At 44.5% G+C, this 21,183-nt stretch overlaps 2 protein-coding genes across 3 annotated transcripts in view; one reads left to right on the forward strand and one right to left on the reverse strand.

The window, feature by feature from the left end:
- LOC137326689 (basal body-orientation factor 1-like) overlaps positions 1-9,040 on the reverse strand; it is a 35,905-nt gene extending 26,865 nt beyond the window's left edge. Inside the window, exons 1-4 of one of the 2 annotated variants that reach the window (XM_067992010.1) lie at positions 8,898-9,040; positions 7,109-7,361; positions 5,024-5,089; positions 2,822-2,965 (exon numbers count right to left, since the gene is read on the reverse strand). In XM_067992010.1, coding sequence (XP_067848111.1) covers positions 2,822-2,965; positions 5,024-5,089; positions 7,109-7,361; positions 8,898-8,917 — 483 coding nt within the window. In that variant the 5' untranslated portion in view covers positions 8,918-9,040. The remainder of the gene's footprint in view (positions 1-2,821; positions 2,966-5,023; positions 5,090-7,108; positions 7,362-8,897) is intronic. The other variant, XM_067992009.1, reaches the window with a different exon arrangement.
- Positions 9,041-9,441: 401 nt separating this feature from the next.
- The window catches only part of entpd5a (ectonucleoside triphosphate diphosphohydrolase 5a), a 44,150-nt gene continuing 32,408 nt past the window's right edge, over positions 9,442-21,183 (forward strand). Inside the window, exon 1 of the mRNA XM_067992012.1 lies at positions 9,442-9,549. The gene's annotated coding sequence lies outside the window, so the exon portion shown is untranslated. The remainder of the gene's footprint in view (positions 9,550-21,183) is intronic.

Consider the following 21,183-nt stretch of genomic DNA (forward strand, 5'->3'; position numbering starts at 1 on the left):
ATCAAATCCTCCCCCCGTTTAGGACAAACCACCCTATCGGCTAGTATAGAGATTGTTACGGCCATGGAAAGAACATTTATGTCGCAGCCTGTCAGACTGTTATTCAGTCTGCGAATCCTTCCACTACATCGCACTCTTCTCCAAGAGAAGAATGTGAAGATGCGAAAACAACAACTTGATGTAAGATACACAGTTAGACTGCACAACGATGGTCATGGAATCAAGGGGTGGAGAGATGGAGCAAGATGTTGTCAACATACATGTGAAAAATGACCCTGCATCTACAGGTGATATTGCCAAAGGACAGCAGGTGGGCAAAGAAAAGAGGGGGCCAAAGATGAGATCTTTGGATGTACCTGAGGTGACTGTGCAGGGGTGGAAAATGCCGTTGCAAGAGGTATGCTTGATGCTTTGAGACTAGTAAGAGTGGGACCAAGAGAGGACAACGCCATAGAACTGGACCACGGAGGATGGTCACTGGAGGAAGATGGAGTCGTCAACCTGGTTGAATGCCTCAGAGAGGTGAAGGAAGACTAGGAGGGAGAGCTTACTTCAGTAGCTTAGCGTAGACATTCATAAAGGATGTTGTTGGTGACTGACCAGAGCAATCTGGGTTCTGTAGCTGACAGAAACTGGACTAAAAGGCTGCGCCTCTAGCCAAGCTGTTCCAGTACAGCTACAACACTGGCATCCACCCGACAATGTGGAAAATTACCCAGGTATGTCCTGTCCACAAAAAGCAGGACAAATCCAATCCGGCCAATTACCGCCCCATCAGTCTACTCTCAATCATCAGCAAAATGATGGAAGGTGTCGTCGACAGTGCTATCAAGCGGCACTTACTCACCAATAACCTGCTCACCGATGCTCAATTTGGGTTCCGCCAGGACCACTCGGCTCCAGACCTCATTACAGCCTTGGTCCAAACATGGACAAAAGAGCTGAATTCCAGAGGTGAGGTGAGAGTGACTGCCCTTGACATCAAGGCAGCATTTGACCGAGTGTGGCACCAAGGAGCCCTAGTAAAATTGAAGTCAATGGGAATCAGGGGGAAAACTCTCCAGTGGCTGGAGTCATACCTAGCACAAAGGAAGATGGTAGTGGTTGTTGGAGGCCAATCATCTCAGCCCCAGGGCATTGCTGCAGGAGTTCCTCAGGGCAGTGTCCTAGGCCCAACCATCTTCAGCTGCTTCATCAATGACCTTCCCTCCATCATAAGGTCAGAAATGGGGATGTTCGCTGATGACTGCACAGTGTTCAGTTCCATTCGCAACCCCTCAGATAATGAAGCAGTCCGAGCCTGCATGCAGCAAGACCTGGACAACATCCAGGCTTGGGCTCATAAGTGGCAAGTAACATTCGCGCCAGATAAGTGCCAGGCAATGACCATCTCCAACAAGAGAGAGTCTAAGCACCTCCCCTTGACATTCAACGGCATTACCATCGCCGAATCCCCCACCATCAACATCCTGGGGGTCACCATTAACCAGAAACTTAACTGGACCAGCCATATAAATACCGTGGCTACGAGAGCAGGTCAGAGGCTGGGTATTCTGCGGCGAGTGACTCACCGCCTGACTCCCCAAAGCCTTTCCACCATCTACAAGGCACAAGTCAGGAGTGTGATGGAATACTCTCCACTTGCCTGGATGAGTGCAGCTCCAACAACACTCAAGAAGCTCGACACCATCCAAGATAAAGCAGCCCGCTTGATTGGCACCCCATCCACCACCCTAAACATTCACTCCCTTCACCACCGGCGCACTGTGGCTGCAGTGTGCACCATCCACAGGATGCACTGCAGCAACTCGCCAAGGCTTCTTCGACAGCACCTCCCAAACCCGCGACCTCTACCACCTAGAAGGACAAGGGCAGCAGGCGCATGGGAACAACACCACCTGCACGTTCCCCTCCAAGTCACACACCATCCCGACTTGGAAATATATCGCCGTTCCTTCATTGTCGCTGGGTCAAAATTCTGGAACTCCCTTCCTAACAGCACTGTGGGAGAACCGTCACCAGACGGACTGCAGCGGTTCAAGAAGGCGGCTCACCACCACCTTCTCGAGGGCAATTAGGGATGGGCAATAAATGCCGGCCTTGCCAGCGACGCCCACATCCCGTGAATGAATAAAAAATGTTTTAAAAAGATGGCCATAGAGCTGGGTGTCCATGACACGTCCGAGGACCTTAGAGGAAAGGCAAGCTGGGAAAAAACCTGCTAGTCAGACAGGAGGGGTTGATAACAACAGTCTTGAAGGTGGAGGGATGGAGCCTGAGGAAAGGGAGCTATTGACGATATTTGCGAGCTGAGAGGTAGTTGTATAGGGAGCAGATCCCCTGGCCACCCTTTTATCCACGGATGATGGGTGGGAAGAGAGAATAGGAACAAATATTTTTTTTAAATGGAGTACTGCCATTGAATAAAAAGAATAAAAAATACTTGCATTAATAAAGCAACTTTCAAGTTGAAACTTCTCAAAACAATTCACATAATGAAATACTTCTTGCACTCCAATGACAATTGTTAATGGCTTGTGATCCACTTACAGTTCCCAACAGCAGAAGAATGCACAGGAGAGGGCAACAGTGTAAGATGGTACTGGTGCAATTATAATTTAGCCTATAATGTGATAATAATTAGCAGGGTGTCAGCAAAAGTCTAAATTATTTTATTTTTAGTGTTTTTATTTTAACATTGAATTATTAGTTTCAACTGAATGTCATCAACATAGGGGAGGCATCACTTTCGCATATAACTACTGATCTTGCTTACATCTGTACATACATAAATAAACAAAGAAATCTAAAATCGACTCACATCATCCAATTCGTTTTCCAGTAAAACTTGTTTCTTCCTAAACTCCTTGACCCTGTTCAATTCCCCTTGAATCAACTGTACTTCTTTTGTCTTTTGCAACACTTTGTTTCGCAGAAGTTCGTTCAGTTGAGCGTGGGATTCGGACTGTAGGAAGATGGAGAAGTGATAGCAGGCTCGGCTAACTGTGATTGCAGACCGCGTCTTCACTGTTAGTACACTGCACTCCTTTTAGGTGTAGGAGTTTTTATCCCCCATAATTATGGATGCAATTATATTCTAGGTATACACCTATAACAGCAGGGTGTCGCTAGTCGGATTAATCATGGTGGATTGATATTAGTGCAAGTCTACTAATAACAATCCAGCATATTAAAACTGTGCTTTTTAAGTTCATTAAATATGGAAAATCGCTCCTGCTAATCCACCACTAGGTTCAATGTGCTGCACATTCCCAGCCACCTGCAATCTGATTCCATTTCCTGGGCAGTATATAGCAGATTAAATGCGATATCCTCACTGTATCTTATAAAACAATAGACATTTACAGCACAGAAGGAGGCTATTCAGCCCATTATGTCTGTGCTAGCTCTTTGCTAGAGCAATCCAAAAACTAATCTCACTGAGCCGTGCTCTCCCTATGGGTCTATAATTTCTACTGCCTCAAATATTTTTCCAATTTTCCTTTAAAAGGTGCAATGGTAGCTGCCTCTACCATGCCCCGTGACAAAGCATTCCATGTTCGAAAAACCCTTTGAGCAAAGAAATTTCTCCAAACATACTGTGATTTGTGCTCTATCCCTCCGGTTATACATTGCAAAATGCAGTTAGCTTTTATTACTGCTGCCACACACACGGTGCTGTTGGTTTCGGTGAGATATCCACCAATACCCACCCCACAGGATCCCTCTCATAGAACCATAAAACTTAACTTCAGCCCATCATCTCTGCACTGGCTCTTTGCTAGAGTAATCCATTCCAATGTCTTGTTCCCTCCCTGTATCTTCCTTTGCTTTAAATATTTATCTACTCTTCCCTTAAAAGATCCAATCATCTCTGCCTCAATACTCCCTGTGACAAGGTGCTCCTTGCTATAACAACTCTGAGTAAAGAAGTTTCTCCTAACCAGTATCCTTGCTCTCTTAAGTGACAATTCTAAATAATGGCCTTTTGTCCTTAACTCCCCAACCAGAGAAAATAGTCTCTCCCTAATCAGTCTTTAAATTCCTTCACAATTTGAAAAACCTCTTATTATCTCTTCTTTGCCTTCTCTCCTCCAGTAGAAATAGTCCCAGTATCTCAAGTTTCTCCTCATAATTGTATTTTCTCATCCCTGGATCCAGAAACAGCATGGAGGAAGGAAAGAAAGAACCATCCATACTGATCACACGCCATCATATCAAAATTTACATCAGTTACATCACTCAGTGGTGGTCAGTGAAAATGTTCATTCCAGAATTCCTCTTGCTCCACATTATCAGATCATTTCCTACCTGGAACTGCCTTACCTAAAACAAAGAACTTCTGGATCCTATGATGGACCCGCTGTATTGGGAATAACTACATAATGTCAGACTTACTTAAAATCTACCATTAATGGAATAATGGTAATACACATAGCAGCTCACCTTTCAAAACACAATCAAATTTGCTACTTTTGCTTTAAGTATGCACTGCCATTGTCCCAAATTGGTATGCTAAAAGCAGCAAATTTCCATTACAGCACTTTTTTTGGCTTTTCTCAATAGTTTTTAAAAACTTTTTTGCTCTCGCACACAAACCTAGACAGGGGAGGGGGTGTGGGGTGCTGATCAATACTGCTGCCCCTGCTTTTGGCCAGTAGAAGATGCTCTAGGAGAGCAGTAGTCACCCCTTCTTCCAATTTTCCCACTTGATGTTGTCCTGATGACTGAAAAGATCATCAGCTTTGTCTGGTGGGTTAACTGAAGCCTTTGTGTCACCTGCTTTGAAATTGTCATTAGCGTTCTATGCCACCAAGCCTATCTGTCTAATCAGAATATCACAACTTCACTTTACAATGTGGGATTGATTGGAATACATCAATACAATTTTACATATATACTAAATGTTACAGTACCCTTTCTTTCGCTTCCACTACTATCAAGGAAAATTGGTTTCCTTGGACTTTTGCTGGTTATGAGCCCCATAAATACAACTGTAACTGGAAAAACTGCAGATGCTTACCATTTTCTTATTTTCCTCATTTGCTTGTTGCCTTTGGTCCAATAATTGCTGTTGCAGTTTGCTGATCTGTAAAACACAAACTCTTTCAAGCATATTGACATGAATCCACTTTTTTGGATGACTGGCAAATTTAGCTCACCTCCCAATTTTCCTTCCCTTCCTGCAGGCAAGTTCCTGGCAACCTCCCAAATTACATGGCTCAGAACTCATCATATTAATTATCCAACACATTTGCTATCGTGCCACCCAGATTACTTTAATTAATCAAAGTAAGAAAGACTACTTAGGAACAGGAGTAGGCCATTCATCCCCTCGAGCCTGCTCCATCATTCAATTGAATCATGGCTGATCGGTACCGCAACTCCATTTACACGTCTTTGCTCCATATCCCTTGATACCTTCACCTAGCAAAAATCTATCATTCCCAGTCTTGAAAGCTCCAACTGTTCTAGCATCCACAGCCTTTTGGGGAGAGTGTTCCATATTTCTACTACCTTTTGTGTGAAAAAGTGCATCCTGATTTCACTCCTGAATGGCCTAGCTCCAATTTTAATATTATGTCCCCTTGTTCTTGATTCCCCCATCAGAGTAAATAGTTTCTCTGTACCCATCCATATAAATCCTTTTACCATTTTAAACACCTCAATCAGATCACTGCTCAGTCTTTGATACTCAGGAATACAAGCCAAGTTTATGCTACCTGTCCTCATGATTCAACCCTCTAAACCCCGGTATCATTCTGGTGAAACTAAGCTGCACCACCTCCATGGCCAATATATCCTTCCTGAGATGCAGTGCCCAGAATTAAATGCAGTACTCCAGATGGGGGTCTAATCAAGGAGCTACAACCGAAGCATAACTTCCTCCCCTTTGTATTCCAGCCCCCTTGAGATAAAGGTCAGCATTCTATTAGCCTTTTTAATTGCTTTTAATGATTTGTGTAGTTAGACTCCCAAATCTCTTTGCTTCTCTACAGTTCCTAGTTTCTCACCATTTCGAAAATACTCCGATTTATCTTTCTTGGGTCCAAAGTGGATGACCTCGCACTTGCCCAAATTGAACTCCATTTGCCATAGTTTTGCCCACTGTCTTTAATCTGCCTTTGTCCCTTTACAACTTCCTGCTCCCATCTGCAGTACTTACTGTCCCTCCTAAATAAGTCTACTTGTGGCTCACATTACTGAACATTGGAGTCCCAGCCATTTACCTAGCTCTGTAGGTTCGCTCAGTCAAGCACTTTGAAACAGACCTGATAACCAGTGGGATGGAGTGTGGTACATTAGGGCAGCTTGAGCATCCCATCTCCCTGGGGTTCCTACTGATCTTCTGCCAAGGTTACGGCAGACGATTGGGAGGACCCCTCTGAAATGCAACCCCTCGGTTTCTATATGTCATCTAAACCAAGAGAATTTGTCACATTGAATATACTCTCAAACATATTTTCTCTTTACAACAAATACATAGAACTATTTTCCCCTTAGATTTTCTTGCTTGATTTAACCACTGGGAGTTTCTATCTAGCAAGTCCATCAACATTTTTTTTCTTACTACTGCCAACTTTATGCATCATCTTGGCTTGTGAGTTTGTGTCACGTTGAAAGTGCTTTTAAAAAAAAATAATATATAACTATGGCACTAGATCAAGGAAAGACCTTACAAGAAAATAGGATTTTACTGAAAACATTGATGTCTGTAATGACACAATTACTGGTTGATCATGTGATGTAGCACTTGATGCTCCTGTGGATTGGCCACTTAACATTAGAATGAAAGTTTACGCCTGCAGTTCCCCACAGAATAAATTCCTGATCTGGGCAATGCCATCAATGAAATGCTCCCAGCAAAGGCTTGGCATGTCCCCAGAGGGACAAATCCACAAGTGGCCCTCTCCAGGTTGCTCTCTCAGTGCCCAACGCAAGAGTAGCCTTATCACAGGCCTCAAAGTAGGTCCTTCAGTTGGCAAAATCGTCGTGTGTCATGGAAAGTGGTAACGGGGGCAGGGGGGGAGGGGGGAGGAGAAGATTAAATATATTTTAATCGATATTAAGTTTTAAAAATTCTCAAGAAAACATCCAAGATTATTACCAGTGCCTCTTTCTCCAAGTCCTGTTTCTTTAAATATGAGATCACTTCCATGGCGTCCCTCTCTACTTGAAACCGGTCGTTCATTAAGGTTTCATTGGTTCTGGCAAGCGTACGTGCTGTGTTACGATATTCCACTCGCGACCTCTCAACCACATTCAGTCTTGATTCCCATAAAGTAGCATTTGCCATTGCCTTCTCTATATCTGGTTCCATAGCAATTTTTGGATCAGACTTTTCATCCTTGTTTCCCTTTCTTAATAGATAAACAAACATTTTTGAAGAAGTACTTCTTAAAAGATAACTAACAGTTTGTTGAGTGAATCCCTACGTCCAGGAGCTCTTGCTCCCTTCTAGATCAGCTGGAAATTCACACAAGTGCACCCACCATGTCTGTCAATGTCTCACAATTCCCAGGAAACAGGGGTCAGAACGATAGGTAGGTGGGAATTCACTTGAGCATTTTGCACTGCGTGTTCAAGTGCAAAATATCAAAGTAGCAAGAATGCTGCCATATTGGAAATAATGGAGCTTTATGCCTTAAGTGAGAAACTGAGGCCTTTTTCTCGCTAATTTTCTTCCTTCCTCTGTGAAGAGACTCATACTGGGGCACGATCCCATGGGTGTCAACACTATGGTACCCCATCCAAGTTCACATTCTTCATTTGTGAGCCTATGTCACTGAATTTTGACAGGTTAGATTACCATTGTGGGTATTCTTGTTAAGCCCATGACCAACATCTATATAGACACTTTTCCTAGGGAGGAAAAGATTGAAGGTACAGTCTTCAGACTGTCTTTGGCCAACAATTATGATATATCTAAATTATTTTCCCCCCATTTTGCTCAAATTTTCTCCCCTTTGCTCCTGAAGGCAGCAACTCAAGTTGGAGCATGATTCGAGGGCCTTACATTATCTCATCCGAGTGCCCACAGCTACTGTTGGCTATGATATCATGAGTGAAGGACTGGAAGCAGCTCTCCAACCCTTAGCAAATATATGTGGCACAGGGAGAAAACCCTAGTGAGAGAAAAGGGCATAAAACAAATTCCTAAAAAGAAAGGAATTAAATGTTATCCTCATTACAATACATTAAATTAACACAATAAAAAAGGGCACCTGTCCATTAGGTTACAGAAAAATATAGCCAAAAGGTAGCACTGTGTCACCGCAATTTGCATCATGCCCCATTTGTTACTATGATGGAATCAGATGTCAATGATGCAGTGAGCCAACAGAAGATGCTCAGATGCTCGACATAGGATCAGTGCAAGAATAACGTGGCCATACAGTGTAACTTAAACTGGTAGGCACTCTTCTAAATAACACGGCCTTCCTTGTATTATACACTTGTTGCCATGTTTCCACACAATTCTTGTAACAATGAAAATACAAATTAATCTTCCTTAGTCTTTAGTATAAATATGTAGAAATAACAATATTATTTTTCTCGACAGAATGTCTCTGACAAAGGGCCATGCCCCAAATATCAACCTGCCTTTTCTCTTTACAGATGCTGACCAACGTGCCACTTATTTCCAGCATCTTCTGTATTTGTTTCAATACTGTATTTGCGGGGGGGGGGGGGGGGTCTGTTTATTTATACTTCATCACGAAGCCTTTGCCTCTAACGTCCTGCAAAAGCACTCCTTTTGATAATGGACCAGTGGCTCTTCATGTCATACTTTGAGTGCAGAGAATAAAAGCAAAGGTGGTACATAAAGTAGGAAAGGAAAAAAAACCTGTTGAGATTTAAAACTGTACAAGTTAATAAAAATGAAGGCAGATTACCCCTTTCCTTTCTTCGGCATGGCGACGTGCAGTAAGATTCAGGGTTGCTACGCTGTGAGTATTTCTGCTGTGTGGAGTCTCCAGTCCCTCACACTGGGGCCTGTGTACAAAACCCTTAGCCCGTTACCCCAGGAAACGGGCTACACAAGGTTTCGGTGATGTAGAACGCAAGAGACGATTACGTCTAAACCGGTGAGGTAATCCCCAGAGCTTCCAGATGCAATTTTACCCTTTTGTTCCCGATTAGTTGACGCAGCAATTTAATGATTTTTTTTCTCTCTCTTTTTGACTGAATTGAGTTTCCAAATATGGTCATAGTTCCTTCATGTAAATAATGGAAGGAACCTCAATTTGACAAATAATTCTCGTAGTCCTTTTTTTTTTGTTTCTGGTTATGCATTAAAAATTATTGATTGATTGATTGAGCGAATGAATAATGATTCTAGGTGCATCGATGGATGGCAATGACGGGCGAAGCGTCCGTTACCATAGAAACGCGGATCGCCCAGGCTCGGTGACGTGAGCGTCAAATCGCGTGACGTTTGCTCAAGCCACGCGTGACGTAGTCGCTTTAAGCTGGCGGAGGCGGAGGAGGCGGAGGCATAGCCGGCACCTCCGCCGCAGTGGAAGATGAGAGGAACAGTAAGAAGCGGTGAGTGTCATCTGGTCGCCTTAAGGGAGTTTGTTACTGATCTGTTCTACTCCTCTTGGTGTTTAGTTCCGTTGTAAGGTGGGGGGAAGTGAGTGAGTGAGTGGCGGTTGGCGTTGAGGGAGGTGAGGGAGGTGAGGTTGGTGAGAGCTGCCACCCCAGTTGCCACCAGAGTTGGACACCGGCTGCGCAGTGACTGGAGTGGAAGTTTCTGCCTGGGGCGAAGGTCTCTGCCTCTCGCAGGCAACAAGTGTCAGTTAGGGGCTGTGCCAGACTATTACAAACAAATCCACAGTAAGACTGTGCGATCTAGAGAGATCAGGCTGCTTGCTGCACCTTGAGATTTGCTTTCTCTTGTCACTTTCCCCATTAATCACTTATTTTAGTGTAAAAGTTTTTAAACTTTTAATTGTGATCTATTTCACTCTTCAACTCAAATGTGCCTGCGTTTGTTTAAATGTGTTTGCTGATCTCACCCCCTGCAACACCCTGGCGGCTCTGATTAACTTTTTTTTGTTGAGAAGAGGAATAAACAAAAACCTATGTACTAGCTGGTAATTAGAGGGCATACATTTAAAATTGTCACCAAAAGGAGGAAAAGAGAAGTTAAGATGATTATTTTTTAAACTATGCAGAAGGTTGTTGAGGTATGGTATGTCCTACCAGAAACAGTGATAGAAGCAGAGCCCATAATGGTCTTTAAAAGGGAAATATGTATATAGTGTGTATGTTTGGGGAAAGGACAGAGGAATGGCACTAAGTTGATAGATCTTTCAAAGAGCTGGCATTTGTACTGGACTGCTCCAGTGGTATGTGGAAGATATGTTTTCATTGGCAGAATAAGGCCCTAATGGTAGTTCCTCGCTCAGAGACACCAGGTGTCTCATAAGTCAGTTAAAATATGAAGGCAAGAACATTTTGTTCCTGTTGAAGTATTTAAGGGAATTTCTCTTTCTCCACCCCCCCCCCCCCCCTGCCCCTGGAGAGGCATTATTACTATATTTGGAAGTGATGTATCATAATAGGTACAGTATAGGAGGAGGCCATTTGTCCCATTGTGCTTGTGCTGGCTCTTTGAAAGAGCTATCCAATTAATCCCATTCCCCTGCTCTTTTCCCATAGCCTTGTAAAATTTTTTCCCTTCAAGTATTTATCCAATTCCCTTTTGAAAGTTACTATTGGAAATAAAGCAAGCTATGCTGAGAATCTGATTTGAACTGTGATTGTTGTGACCACAATGTAGAGTACAAACCAGTATACTATCACGGTGCCACACATCAAACTGTGCCATTTTTATCTTGATTTTTCATGATACATTGATGTTTCCTGAAATTATTTGAAAAATATCCTTGTGTAATGCATTTACCAACAGTGCCTCAAAGCTTTCCTCATCATTCAATGATGGTGACTTGTGCTGGTAGCCCTCCAGTAACTTGCTGTGTGGTACTTTCATCCAGATGGTGAATGTTGGCCAACTAGTTGATTGTAGGGGCACCATGGCTTTGCCTGATCCTGTCCTCCTTTTGATGTTCTTGGTTTTTTTTCAACCGAGATCACTTGATAAACATTGACAGGAGCCCTGCCTTATTTAGGCTGATCCCTAATCTCGGCAACCGTCTAGACTAAAATCAGATAACTCAGCACAGACCACGAATCAAACTTGGGATCTTCTTGGAATATATGAATCAGTCCTACAGCACACAACATTTACCCACTGAAGCATTGGGTGAGTTCTAATAATGTATCTTTGATGTTACGTTTGTCTTCCTTCATTTGTCTTATTAGTATGTATTTTTAACTCTCACAACTATCAGTGAATCCCTTCCACCAGTTGAACTGCCCTTTTTCCCCCTCCCCATGTCTGCAGGTAAGCTTGAGTGAGAAACATGATTTTGACCATATATGGTCAATCACTCACCTAACTGTATTCTCTAACCATCGTCCATGTGCTGTAAAGCAGGGAATGTTGGGGAAACAGAAGGCCAGGGTTCAGTATTAGATTAGAGATGTAAATTTGGTTAATGCAAATTTTCCCTAGGTGTTAAATGTGTAGAATGGGAAGGTGCTTAATGAGCCTAGTGGCCTTCTCTCACTTTGTTTCTTATTTTCTTTAAACTAAAGTTGCTCTGCAAATAAATTATGCAATTTACTTCTTGCCACTTAAAATATCATCTCATGCCATCTTCATCCAGAAGTGCTGAGTGGATGATCCATCTTGGCCTCCTCCCGATATCCCCACCATCACAGAAGCCAATTTAGAGTAGGGTACGGTAGCATAGTGGTTATGTTACTGGACGAGTAATCCACAGGCCCGGACTAATAATCCGGAGTCATGAGTTCAAATCCTGCCACGGCAGCTGGGGAATTTAAATTCAATTAATTAAATTCAATTACTTAAATAAAACCTAGAATAAAAATACTAATATCAGTAATGGTGGCCATGAAACTACCGGATTGTCGTAAAAACACATCTGGTTCACTAATGCCCTTTAGGGAAGGAAACCTGCCGTCCTTACCCAGTATGGCCTATATGTGACTCCAGACCCACAGCAATGTGGTTGATTCTTAATTGCCCTCTGAAATGGCCTAGCAAGCCATTCAGTTGTACAATCTCGCTTTAAAAAAGTCACAATAAGATTAAAAACAGACGGACCACTAGGCACTGGACACGACAAAGGCAAACCAAGCCCAGTCGATCCTGCAAAGTCCTCCTCACTAACATCTGGGGACTTGTGCAAAAATTGGGAGAGCTGTCCCACAGACTTGTCAAGCAACAGCCTGACATAGCCATACTCACAGAATCATACCTTTCAGCCAACGTCCCAGACTCTTCCATCACCATCCCTGGGTATGTCCTGTCCCACCGGCAGGACAGACCCACCAGAGGTCAAACATGGGCAAGGAAACCTCTTGCTGATTACCACCTACCACCCTCCCTCAGCTGATGAATCAGTCCTCTTCCATGTTAAACACCACTTGGAGGAAGCATTGAGGATAGCAAGGGCACAGAATGTTCTCTGGGTGGGGGACTTCAATGTCCATCGCCAAGAGTGGCTCGGTAGCACCACTACTGACCAAGCTGGTCGAGTCCTGAAGGACATAGCTGCCAGGCTGGGCCTGCGGCAGGTGGTGAGCAAACCAACATGAGGGAAAAACTTACTTGACCTCGTCCTCACCAATCTACCTGTTGCAAATGCATCTGTCCATGACAGTATTGGTAGGAGTGACCACCGCACAGTCTTCGTGGAGACGAAGTCCCATCTTCGCACTGAGGACACCATCCAATGTGTTGTATGGCACTACCACTGTGCTAAATGGGATAGATTCAGAACAGATCTAGCAGCTCAAAACTGGGCATCCATGAGGCGCTGTGGGCGACCAGCAGCAGCAGAATTGTATTCCAGCACAATCTGTAACCTCATGGCCTGGCATATTCCTCACTCTACCATTACCAACAAGCCAGAGGAATCAACCCTGGCTCATTTCCTCAATGAGGAGTGTAGAAGAGCATGCCAGGAGCAGCAGCAGCAGGTGTACCTAAAAATGAGGTGCCAACCTGGTGAAGCTACAACTCAGGACTACATGCATGCTAAACAATGGAAGCAACATGCTATAGACAGAGCTAAGCAATTCCACAACCAACGGATCAGATCAAAGCTCTGCAGTCCTGCCACATCCAGTCGTGAATGGTGGTGGACAATTAAACAACTAACAGGAGGAGGAGGCTCTGTAAACATCCCCATCCTCCATGATGGCGGAGTCCAGCACGTGAGTGCAAAAGACAAGGCTGAAGCGTTTGCAACCATCTTCAGCCAGAAGTGCCGAGTGGATGATCCATCTCAGCCTCCTCCCAATATCCCCACCATCACAGAAGCCAGTCTTCAGCCAATTCGATTCACTCCACGTGATATCAAGAAATGGCTGAGTGCACTGGATACAGGAAAGGCTATGGGCCCCGACAACATCCCGGCTGTAGTGCTGAAGACTTGCGCTCCAGAACTAGCCGCACCTCTAGCCCAGCTGTTCCAGTACAGCTACAACACTGGCATCTACCCGACAATGTGGAAAATTGCCCAGGTATGTCCTGTCCACAAAAAGCAGGACAAATCCAAACTCACCACCTCCCCTTGACATTCAACGGCATTACCCTCGCTGAATCCCCCACAATCATCATCCTGGGGGGTCACCATTGACCAGAAACTTAACTGGACCAGCCATATAAATACTGTGGCTACAAGAGCAGGTCAGAGGCTGGGTATTCTGCGACGAGTGACTCACTGCCTGACTCCCCAAAGCCTTTCTACCATCTACAAGGCACAAGTCAGGAGTGTGATGGAATACTCTCCACTTGCTTGGATGAGTGCAGCTCCAATAACACTCAAGAAGCTCAACACCATCCAGGACAAAGCAGCCCGCTTGATTGGCACCCCATCCATCACCCTAAACATTCACTCCCTTCACTACCAGCGCACTGTGGCTGCAGTGTGTACCATCCACAGGATGCACTGCAGCAACTCCCCAAGGCTTCAACAGCATCTCCCAAACCTGTGACCTCTACCACCTAGAAGGACAAGGGCAGCAGGCACATGGGAACAACACCACCTGCACGTTCCCCTCCAAGTCACACACCATCCCGACTTGGAAATATATCGCCGTTCCTTCATTGTCGCTGCGTCAAAATCCTGGAACTCCCTTCCTAACAGCACTGTGGGAGAACCTTCACCACACGGACTGCAGTGGTTCAAGGCAGAGGCTCACCACCACCTTCTCAAGGGCAATTAGGGATGGGCAATAAATGCTGGCCTTGCCAGCGATGCCCACATCCCATGAACAAATTTTTTTTTTTTAAAGTTGGCCATCATATCCCCTGGCTAGGAAGGGGAAAACTCGGGCATAGTTTCTGCTCCTGGTTGCTATCTAGTGAAATCGGTTGGAAGTAATGGCAGAATCAGGGTTACCAGCTGTGCACCTCACGGTTGCATAGACCAGCAACCATCATTGTTCAGACTTGCCCTTTGAAAGTATTGGAGACATGCTGCCATCCATTGAACTGTATCTCCGAATGAGCCAGTGCCTTCACGAGGGAGGAGTGGGAATATAGAAACAGGAGTAGGCCGTTCTGCCCCTCAAGCCTGTTCTGCCATTCGATGAGATCATGGCTGATCTGTATCCTAACTCCATCCACCTGCCTTGGCTCCATATCCCTTCATACCCTTGGCTAGCAAAAATCTATCGATCTCAGATTTAAAATGTATTAATTGATAGAAACATAGGAAGGGGGAGAGCAGCATTTCTGGCCAGAGACTGAGTGGATATTTGTGTCGCATTTCCTCAACGTTAACCTACTTCAAATTGCATTTTTTTTGGACTACTATAGTTTTTGGCCCTCTACCTATTTATAAAAACATTGATATTATTGGAGAAGGATCAAAGAACAGCAAAAATGATTGTGGATTTTAAAACTCCAAAGATATGAAGAGAGGCGTGTAGAATTACATGGTTTTTATACACGAGAGAGAGAGGGGGGAGAAAAGACTAAGAAAGGACATAATTTGAGTTGTGAACATGCTGAGCCACTGAGACCAAAGGTAAATTGTTTTCTGTTGTCTCTGTTCTCAGGGAAGGTGAAATTATTTATCCCCTTGTCTAATATTCTTTGAGAAACCTAGGCAAAGATGCCAAGGCCCATAGTGCAGGACACTACCAAGGTAGAAAAGAGGAAGTGAATTGAGTAATTGTGGGGATTTTCTTGCCTCTCCCTCCTTTCATGTACTCTTGTTGGGATAAAGCTCCATAAGAGCTGACAATCCTCTGGTATTTCACTCAAATGTCCTTTCTTCATGTGGCTAGAGATTGTCAGTTGACTATTTGAGAGAATCACAGCCAAGCTCAAATCAGTCTTTGCCCAATGTCTACATGTGTGGACTTTCCAGCAGGAGCTATTGGATACTGGGCCCTCCAGATCATGAGCCATGACAGATTTCTACCTTTCCTAGCCTGTTAGTTTCAGTAGGAAACATTTCACTGAATTGAACATCAAAACTTCACACTCACTCCAAAGCCCTTAGGGGTGTCACATCTGCATACTTAAGATTTAGTCAAGTCATTGCCACTTTTAAGGCATAGCTTATGTGTTGCCTTCTTTGCAATTAACAGTAATTAATTGCTGCTTTGAGTAGTGGGCTGGATGTACAAGACTAAGATGTAACTTAATGTGGTGAACTGTGTGATAGCTCTTTTGAAAAGAGAATTAAGAGTTTTCTGTGGTTAGAAGTATTTAAACTGAAACCAACTAGTCTTTGTGGACTGAATGCCCTTTTCAAGTTGCAAAAAGCCTTGCGTCTGATGTTGGCACTCAAACTTAATTAGTAATCGGTGAATGCTTTGCCTCTTACCCCCAAACCTCCTGACCTCCACAAAGTGCTTGCTTTGTCAAAAGTTAATTTAAAAACTTCTTTTAGCTATTATTGATGTCAAAACCAAATTAAGTAGTGCACTGTAATCTACCCTGTAACTTGATGCAGCTTGGTTTACCCATTTAAAAACTGTAGGGTCAAGGTGAGTCAACAAACTAGATGGTGCAGTACACAAGGGTCAGTTTTTTTCCCTGCAGCTGCTGAGCGATGTTATCGTGGTGGGTGTGACTGTTCTGAACACCCTTTTCTGCTAAAGTTTGTATGCTTTTAGGCCAGTATAATTTTATAACCATGGCGGAAAAAAAGTTAGTCATACTCAGGAGATAACTGAGTGAATGCCAAACGTATTTATTTATTTGTTTGTTTGTTTGTTTGTTTGTTCATAGGATGTGGGTGTCGCTGGCAAGGCCAGTATTTATTGCCCAAACCTAATTGCCCTTGAGAAGGTGGTGGTGAGCCGCTGCCTTGAACCGCTGCAGTCCGCGTGGTGAAGGTTCTCCCACAGTGCTGTTAGGAAGGGAGTTCCAGGATTTTGACGCAGCGACAATGAAGGAACGGCGATATATTTCCAAGTCGGGATGGTGTGTGACTTAGAGGGGAACGTGCAGGTGGTGTTGTTCCCATGTACCTGCTGCTCTTGTCCTTCTAGGTGGTAGAGGTTGCGGGTTTGGGAGGTGCTGTTGAAGAAGCCTTGGCGAGTTGCTGCAGTGCATCCTGTGGATGGTACACACTGCAGCCATTGTGCGCCAGTGGTGAAGGGAGTGAATGTTTAGGGTGGTGGAAGGGGCGCCAATCAAGCAGGCTGCTTTGTCCTGGATGGTGTCGAGCTTCTTGAGTGTTGTTGGAGCTGCACTCATCCAGGCAAGTGGAGAGTATTCCATCACACTCCTGACTTGTGCCTTGTAGATGGTGGAAAGGCTTTGGGGAGTCAGGCGGTGAGTCACTTGCCGCAGAATACCCAGCCTCTGACCTGCTCTTGTAGCCACGGTATTTATATGGCTGGTCCAGTTAAGCTTCTGGTCAATGGTGACCCCCAGGATGTTGATGGTGGGGGATTCGGCGATGGTAATGCCATTGAACGTCAAGGGGAGCTGTTGAGACTCTCTCTTGTTGGAGATAGTCATTGCCTGGCACTTGTCTGGCACGAATGTTACTTGCCACTTATCAGCCCAAGCTTGGATGTTGTCCAGGTCTCGCTGCACGTGGGCACGGACTGCTTCATTATTTGAGGGGTTGCGAATGGAACTGAACACTGTGCAATCATTAGCAAACATCCCCATTTCTGACCTTATGATGGAGGGAAGGTCATTGATGAAGCAGCTGAAGATGGTTGGGCCTAGGACACTGCCCTGAGGAACTCCTGCAGCAATGCCCTGGGGCTGAGATGATTGGCCTCCAACAACCACTACCACCTTCCTTTGTGCTAGGTATGACTCCAGCCACTGGAGAGTTTTCCCCCTGATTCCCATTGACTTCAATTTTACTAGGGCTCCTTGGTGCCACACTCGGTCAAATGCTGCCTTGATGTCAAGGGCAGTCACTCTCTCCTCACCTCTGGAATTCTGCTGTTTTGTCCATGTTTGGACCAAGGCTGTAATGAGGTCTGGAGCCAAGTGGTCCTGGCGGGACCCAAACTGAGCATTGGTGAGCAGATTATTGGTGAGTAACTACCGCTTGATAGCACTGTTGACGACACCTTCCATCACTTTGCTGATGATTGAGAGTAGGCTGATGGGGCGGTAATTGACTGGATTGGATTTGTCCTGCTTTTTGTGGACAGGACATACCTGGGCAATTTTCCCCGTTGTCGGATAGATGCCAGTGTTGTAACTGCACTGGAACAGTTTGGCTAGAGGCACAGCTACTTCTGGAGCACAAGTGTTCAGCACTACAACCGGGATGTTGTCGTGGCCCATAGCCTTTGTTGTATCCAGTGCACTCAGCCGTTTCTTGATATCACGTGGAGTGAATCTGTGATGGTGGAGATATCGGGAAGAGGCAGAGATGGATCATCCACTCGGCATTTCTGGCTGAAGATGGTTGCAAACGCTTCAGCCTTGTCTTTTGCACTCACGTGTTGGACTCCGCCATCATTGAGGATGGGGATGTTTACAGAGCCTCCTCCTCCTGTTAGTTGTTTAATTGTCCACCACCATTCACGACTGGATGTGGCAGGACTGCAGAGCTTTGATCTGATCCGTTGGTTGTGGAATTTCTTAGCTCTGTCTATAGCCTGTTGCTTCCACTGTTTAGCATGCATGTAGTCTTGAGTTGTAGCTTGAACCAGGGTTGATCCCCTTGCTTGTTGGTAATAGTAGAGTGAGGAATATGAGGTTACATAAGATACATATACAGATTGTGCTGGAATACAATTCTGCTGCTGACCCACAGCGCCTCATGGATGCCCAGTTTTGAGCTGCTAGATCTGTTCTGAATCTATCCCATTTAGCACGGAGATAGTGCCACACAACACGTTGGATGGTGTCCTCAGTGCGAAGACAGGATTTCATCTCCACGAGGACTGTGCGGTGGTCACTCCTACCAATACTGAGTCATGGACAGATGCATCTGTGACAGGTAGATTGGTGAGGACGCGATCAAGTAAGTTTTTCCCTCGTGTTGGTTCGCTCACCACCTGCTGCAGGCCCAGTCTGGCAGCTATGTCCTTCAGGACTCTGCCAGCAGTGGTGCTATCGAGCCACTCTTGGTGATGGACGTTGAAGTCCCCCACCCAGAGTACATTCTGTGCCCTTGCTACCCTCAGTGCTTCCTCCAAGTTGTGCTCAACATGGAGGAGGACTGATTCATCAGCTGAGGGAGGATGGTAGGTGGTAATCAGCAGGAGGTTTCCTTGCCCATAGTTTTACCTGATGCCATGAGATTTCATGGGGTCCGGAGTCAATGTTGAGGACTCCCAGGCCACTCCCTCCTGACTGTATATCACTGTACCACCACTTCTGGTGGGTCTGTCCTGCTGGTGGAACAGGACATACCCAGGGATGGTGATGGAAGAGTCTGGGACGTTGGCTGAAAGATATGATTGTGAGTATGGCTATGTCAGGCTGTTGCTTGACTAGTCTGTGGGACAGCTCTCCCAATTTTGGCACAAGTTCCCAGATGTTAGTGAGGAGGACTTTGCAGGGTCGACTGGGTTTGGTTTGCCGTTGTGTCCGATGCTGGGTGGTGCGTCCAGTTTTATTCTTCTTGTGACTTTTTTAAGCAAGATTTTACAACCTGAGTGGCTTGCTAGGCCATTTCAGAGGGCAATTAAGAATCAACCACATTGCTGTGGGTCTGGAGTCACATTATAGGCCAGATCGGATAAGGACGGCAGGTTTCCTTACCTGAAGGACATTAGTGAACCAGATGAGTTTCGTGGCCACCATTACCGATACTAGTTTATTTTTAATTCCAGATTTTATTTAATTAACTGAATTTAAATTCCCTAGTTGCCGTGGCGGGATTTGAATTTATGACTCTGGATTATTAGTCCAGACTTCTGGATTACTCGTTCAGTAACATAACCACTATGCTACCATACCCCTAATGCTCATGAAAATGGAGAACAGATGTCTGTTTGAGATTTTATATAATATTGATAGATCTGTATTAAAAATGTTCACTCTTTCTCTATATTCACTGTAGGTGTCAGCCATGGCTCAGCGGTAGCACTTTTGAGTCAGAGAGTTGTGGGTTTGAGTCCCACTCCAGGGACTTGAGCACATAATCTAGGCTGACACTTCAGTGCAGTACTGAGGGTGTGCTGCACTCTTGGAGTAGCTGTCTTTGGAATGAGACATTAAACCGAGGCCCTGTCTGGTCTCAAGTGGACAGAAAAGACCTCGTGGCACTGTTCGAAGAAGAACAGGGAAGTTCTCACCAATATTTATCCCTCAACCAACATCACTAAAACAGATTACCTAGTCATTAATCTCATTGCTGTTTGTAGGACCTTGCTGTATGCAAATTGGTATCTGCGTTTCCTACAACACAACAGTGACTGCACTTAATGCTGGTTTTACTTCCAGACTCTCTGACTAGCAATTTTAAAGCTTACTATATAGACAGGTGAAAAAGGCACTAGTAGGTACACATATCTTGAATACATAGTTAATCTTTTTTTATGCTACAACTCCAACCACTGCTTCCCCTTGATCAGCGAGATGTCTTCCTTTGCTCCGTCACTCAATTAGTACTGACATTTTCATTATGAATTCGTAGTAGTGCTTTCCTGAAGACAGCACTGCATGGCGTGGTACTGAGTCATACAAACCAGGTCTGCCCTGAGCTAACCAATCTCTCCCACATGAGGTACTGCAGTTAGCCTTAGTGTTACCAGACTAGGTTAGGGGAAAAAAACTGAGCATTGTTCCTGCTCCTGATCCCTATTGATTGCACATACTGCAAAATGTGTGCATGCCAGGTGAGAACAAGACAAACTGAGCTCTAGTGTTTTATCTTTCTATTTCTTCCCTGTCTCTCTCCTCTCAGTAGGTTGAATAGTTGATCACTGTGTAGACCTACACCTGTTGGATGAACTCTTGGGCAGCATAGTTAGGGCATCAGATGCCTTTTTAGAACTGTGTATCACCATGAGTCCCATCTTTCATGAGGGGGAGAAAATTCGAAGGGGGGAGGGGGAGAAAAACTAGTGTTTGAATATAGTTAGAATTAAACTGTGGCTTTAGCGCATCATTGAGAAAGTTCTGGAATTGCATAGATTGCACCATTTTCACATTGGCCTTGAGTCCAAAGTCAAATAATGCATAAACTATTCAAATCCCAAAATCAGTTGACACAGCCCTAGATTAGGGTAATTTTGCAGTAAATATCTCCAGAATCTGATCCTGTGGCAGTGATGCACATCACAAGACAGAGTGTACTTCAGAGATCAGAAGTTCAAAGAACATGCCAGTATGCCCAGTTGTTTTCCTTGGTGTTAATATATACTGATGTTTCTATTTCCCCCTCTCTCTTGTTTTCTTCTTTCTGTCCCTATTCAATACACTGTTCTCTGCAACATATGGTGGTGAGATTTCTTGCTCTGTGCTAAAGTTACTTTGTAATTAATTGGGTAAAAAGTGGACAAGATGGGACTTGTTTGTTACTATCTATATGTACAATATATCAAAAGTTTTGGCTTGAGTGTAGTTCTCACTTCTTGTGATTGTATCTCTTTTTTCCAGTGGAGAAGTCAATCTGCATTAATTTTGAGTTTGAG

This window comes from Heptranchias perlo, chromosome 10 (assembly GCF_035084215.1).
Source record: "Heptranchias perlo isolate sHepPer1 chromosome 10, sHepPer1.hap1, whole genome shotgun sequence".
NCBI lineage: Eukaryota > Metazoa > Chordata > Chondrichthyes > Hexanchiformes > Hexanchidae > Heptranchias > Heptranchias perlo.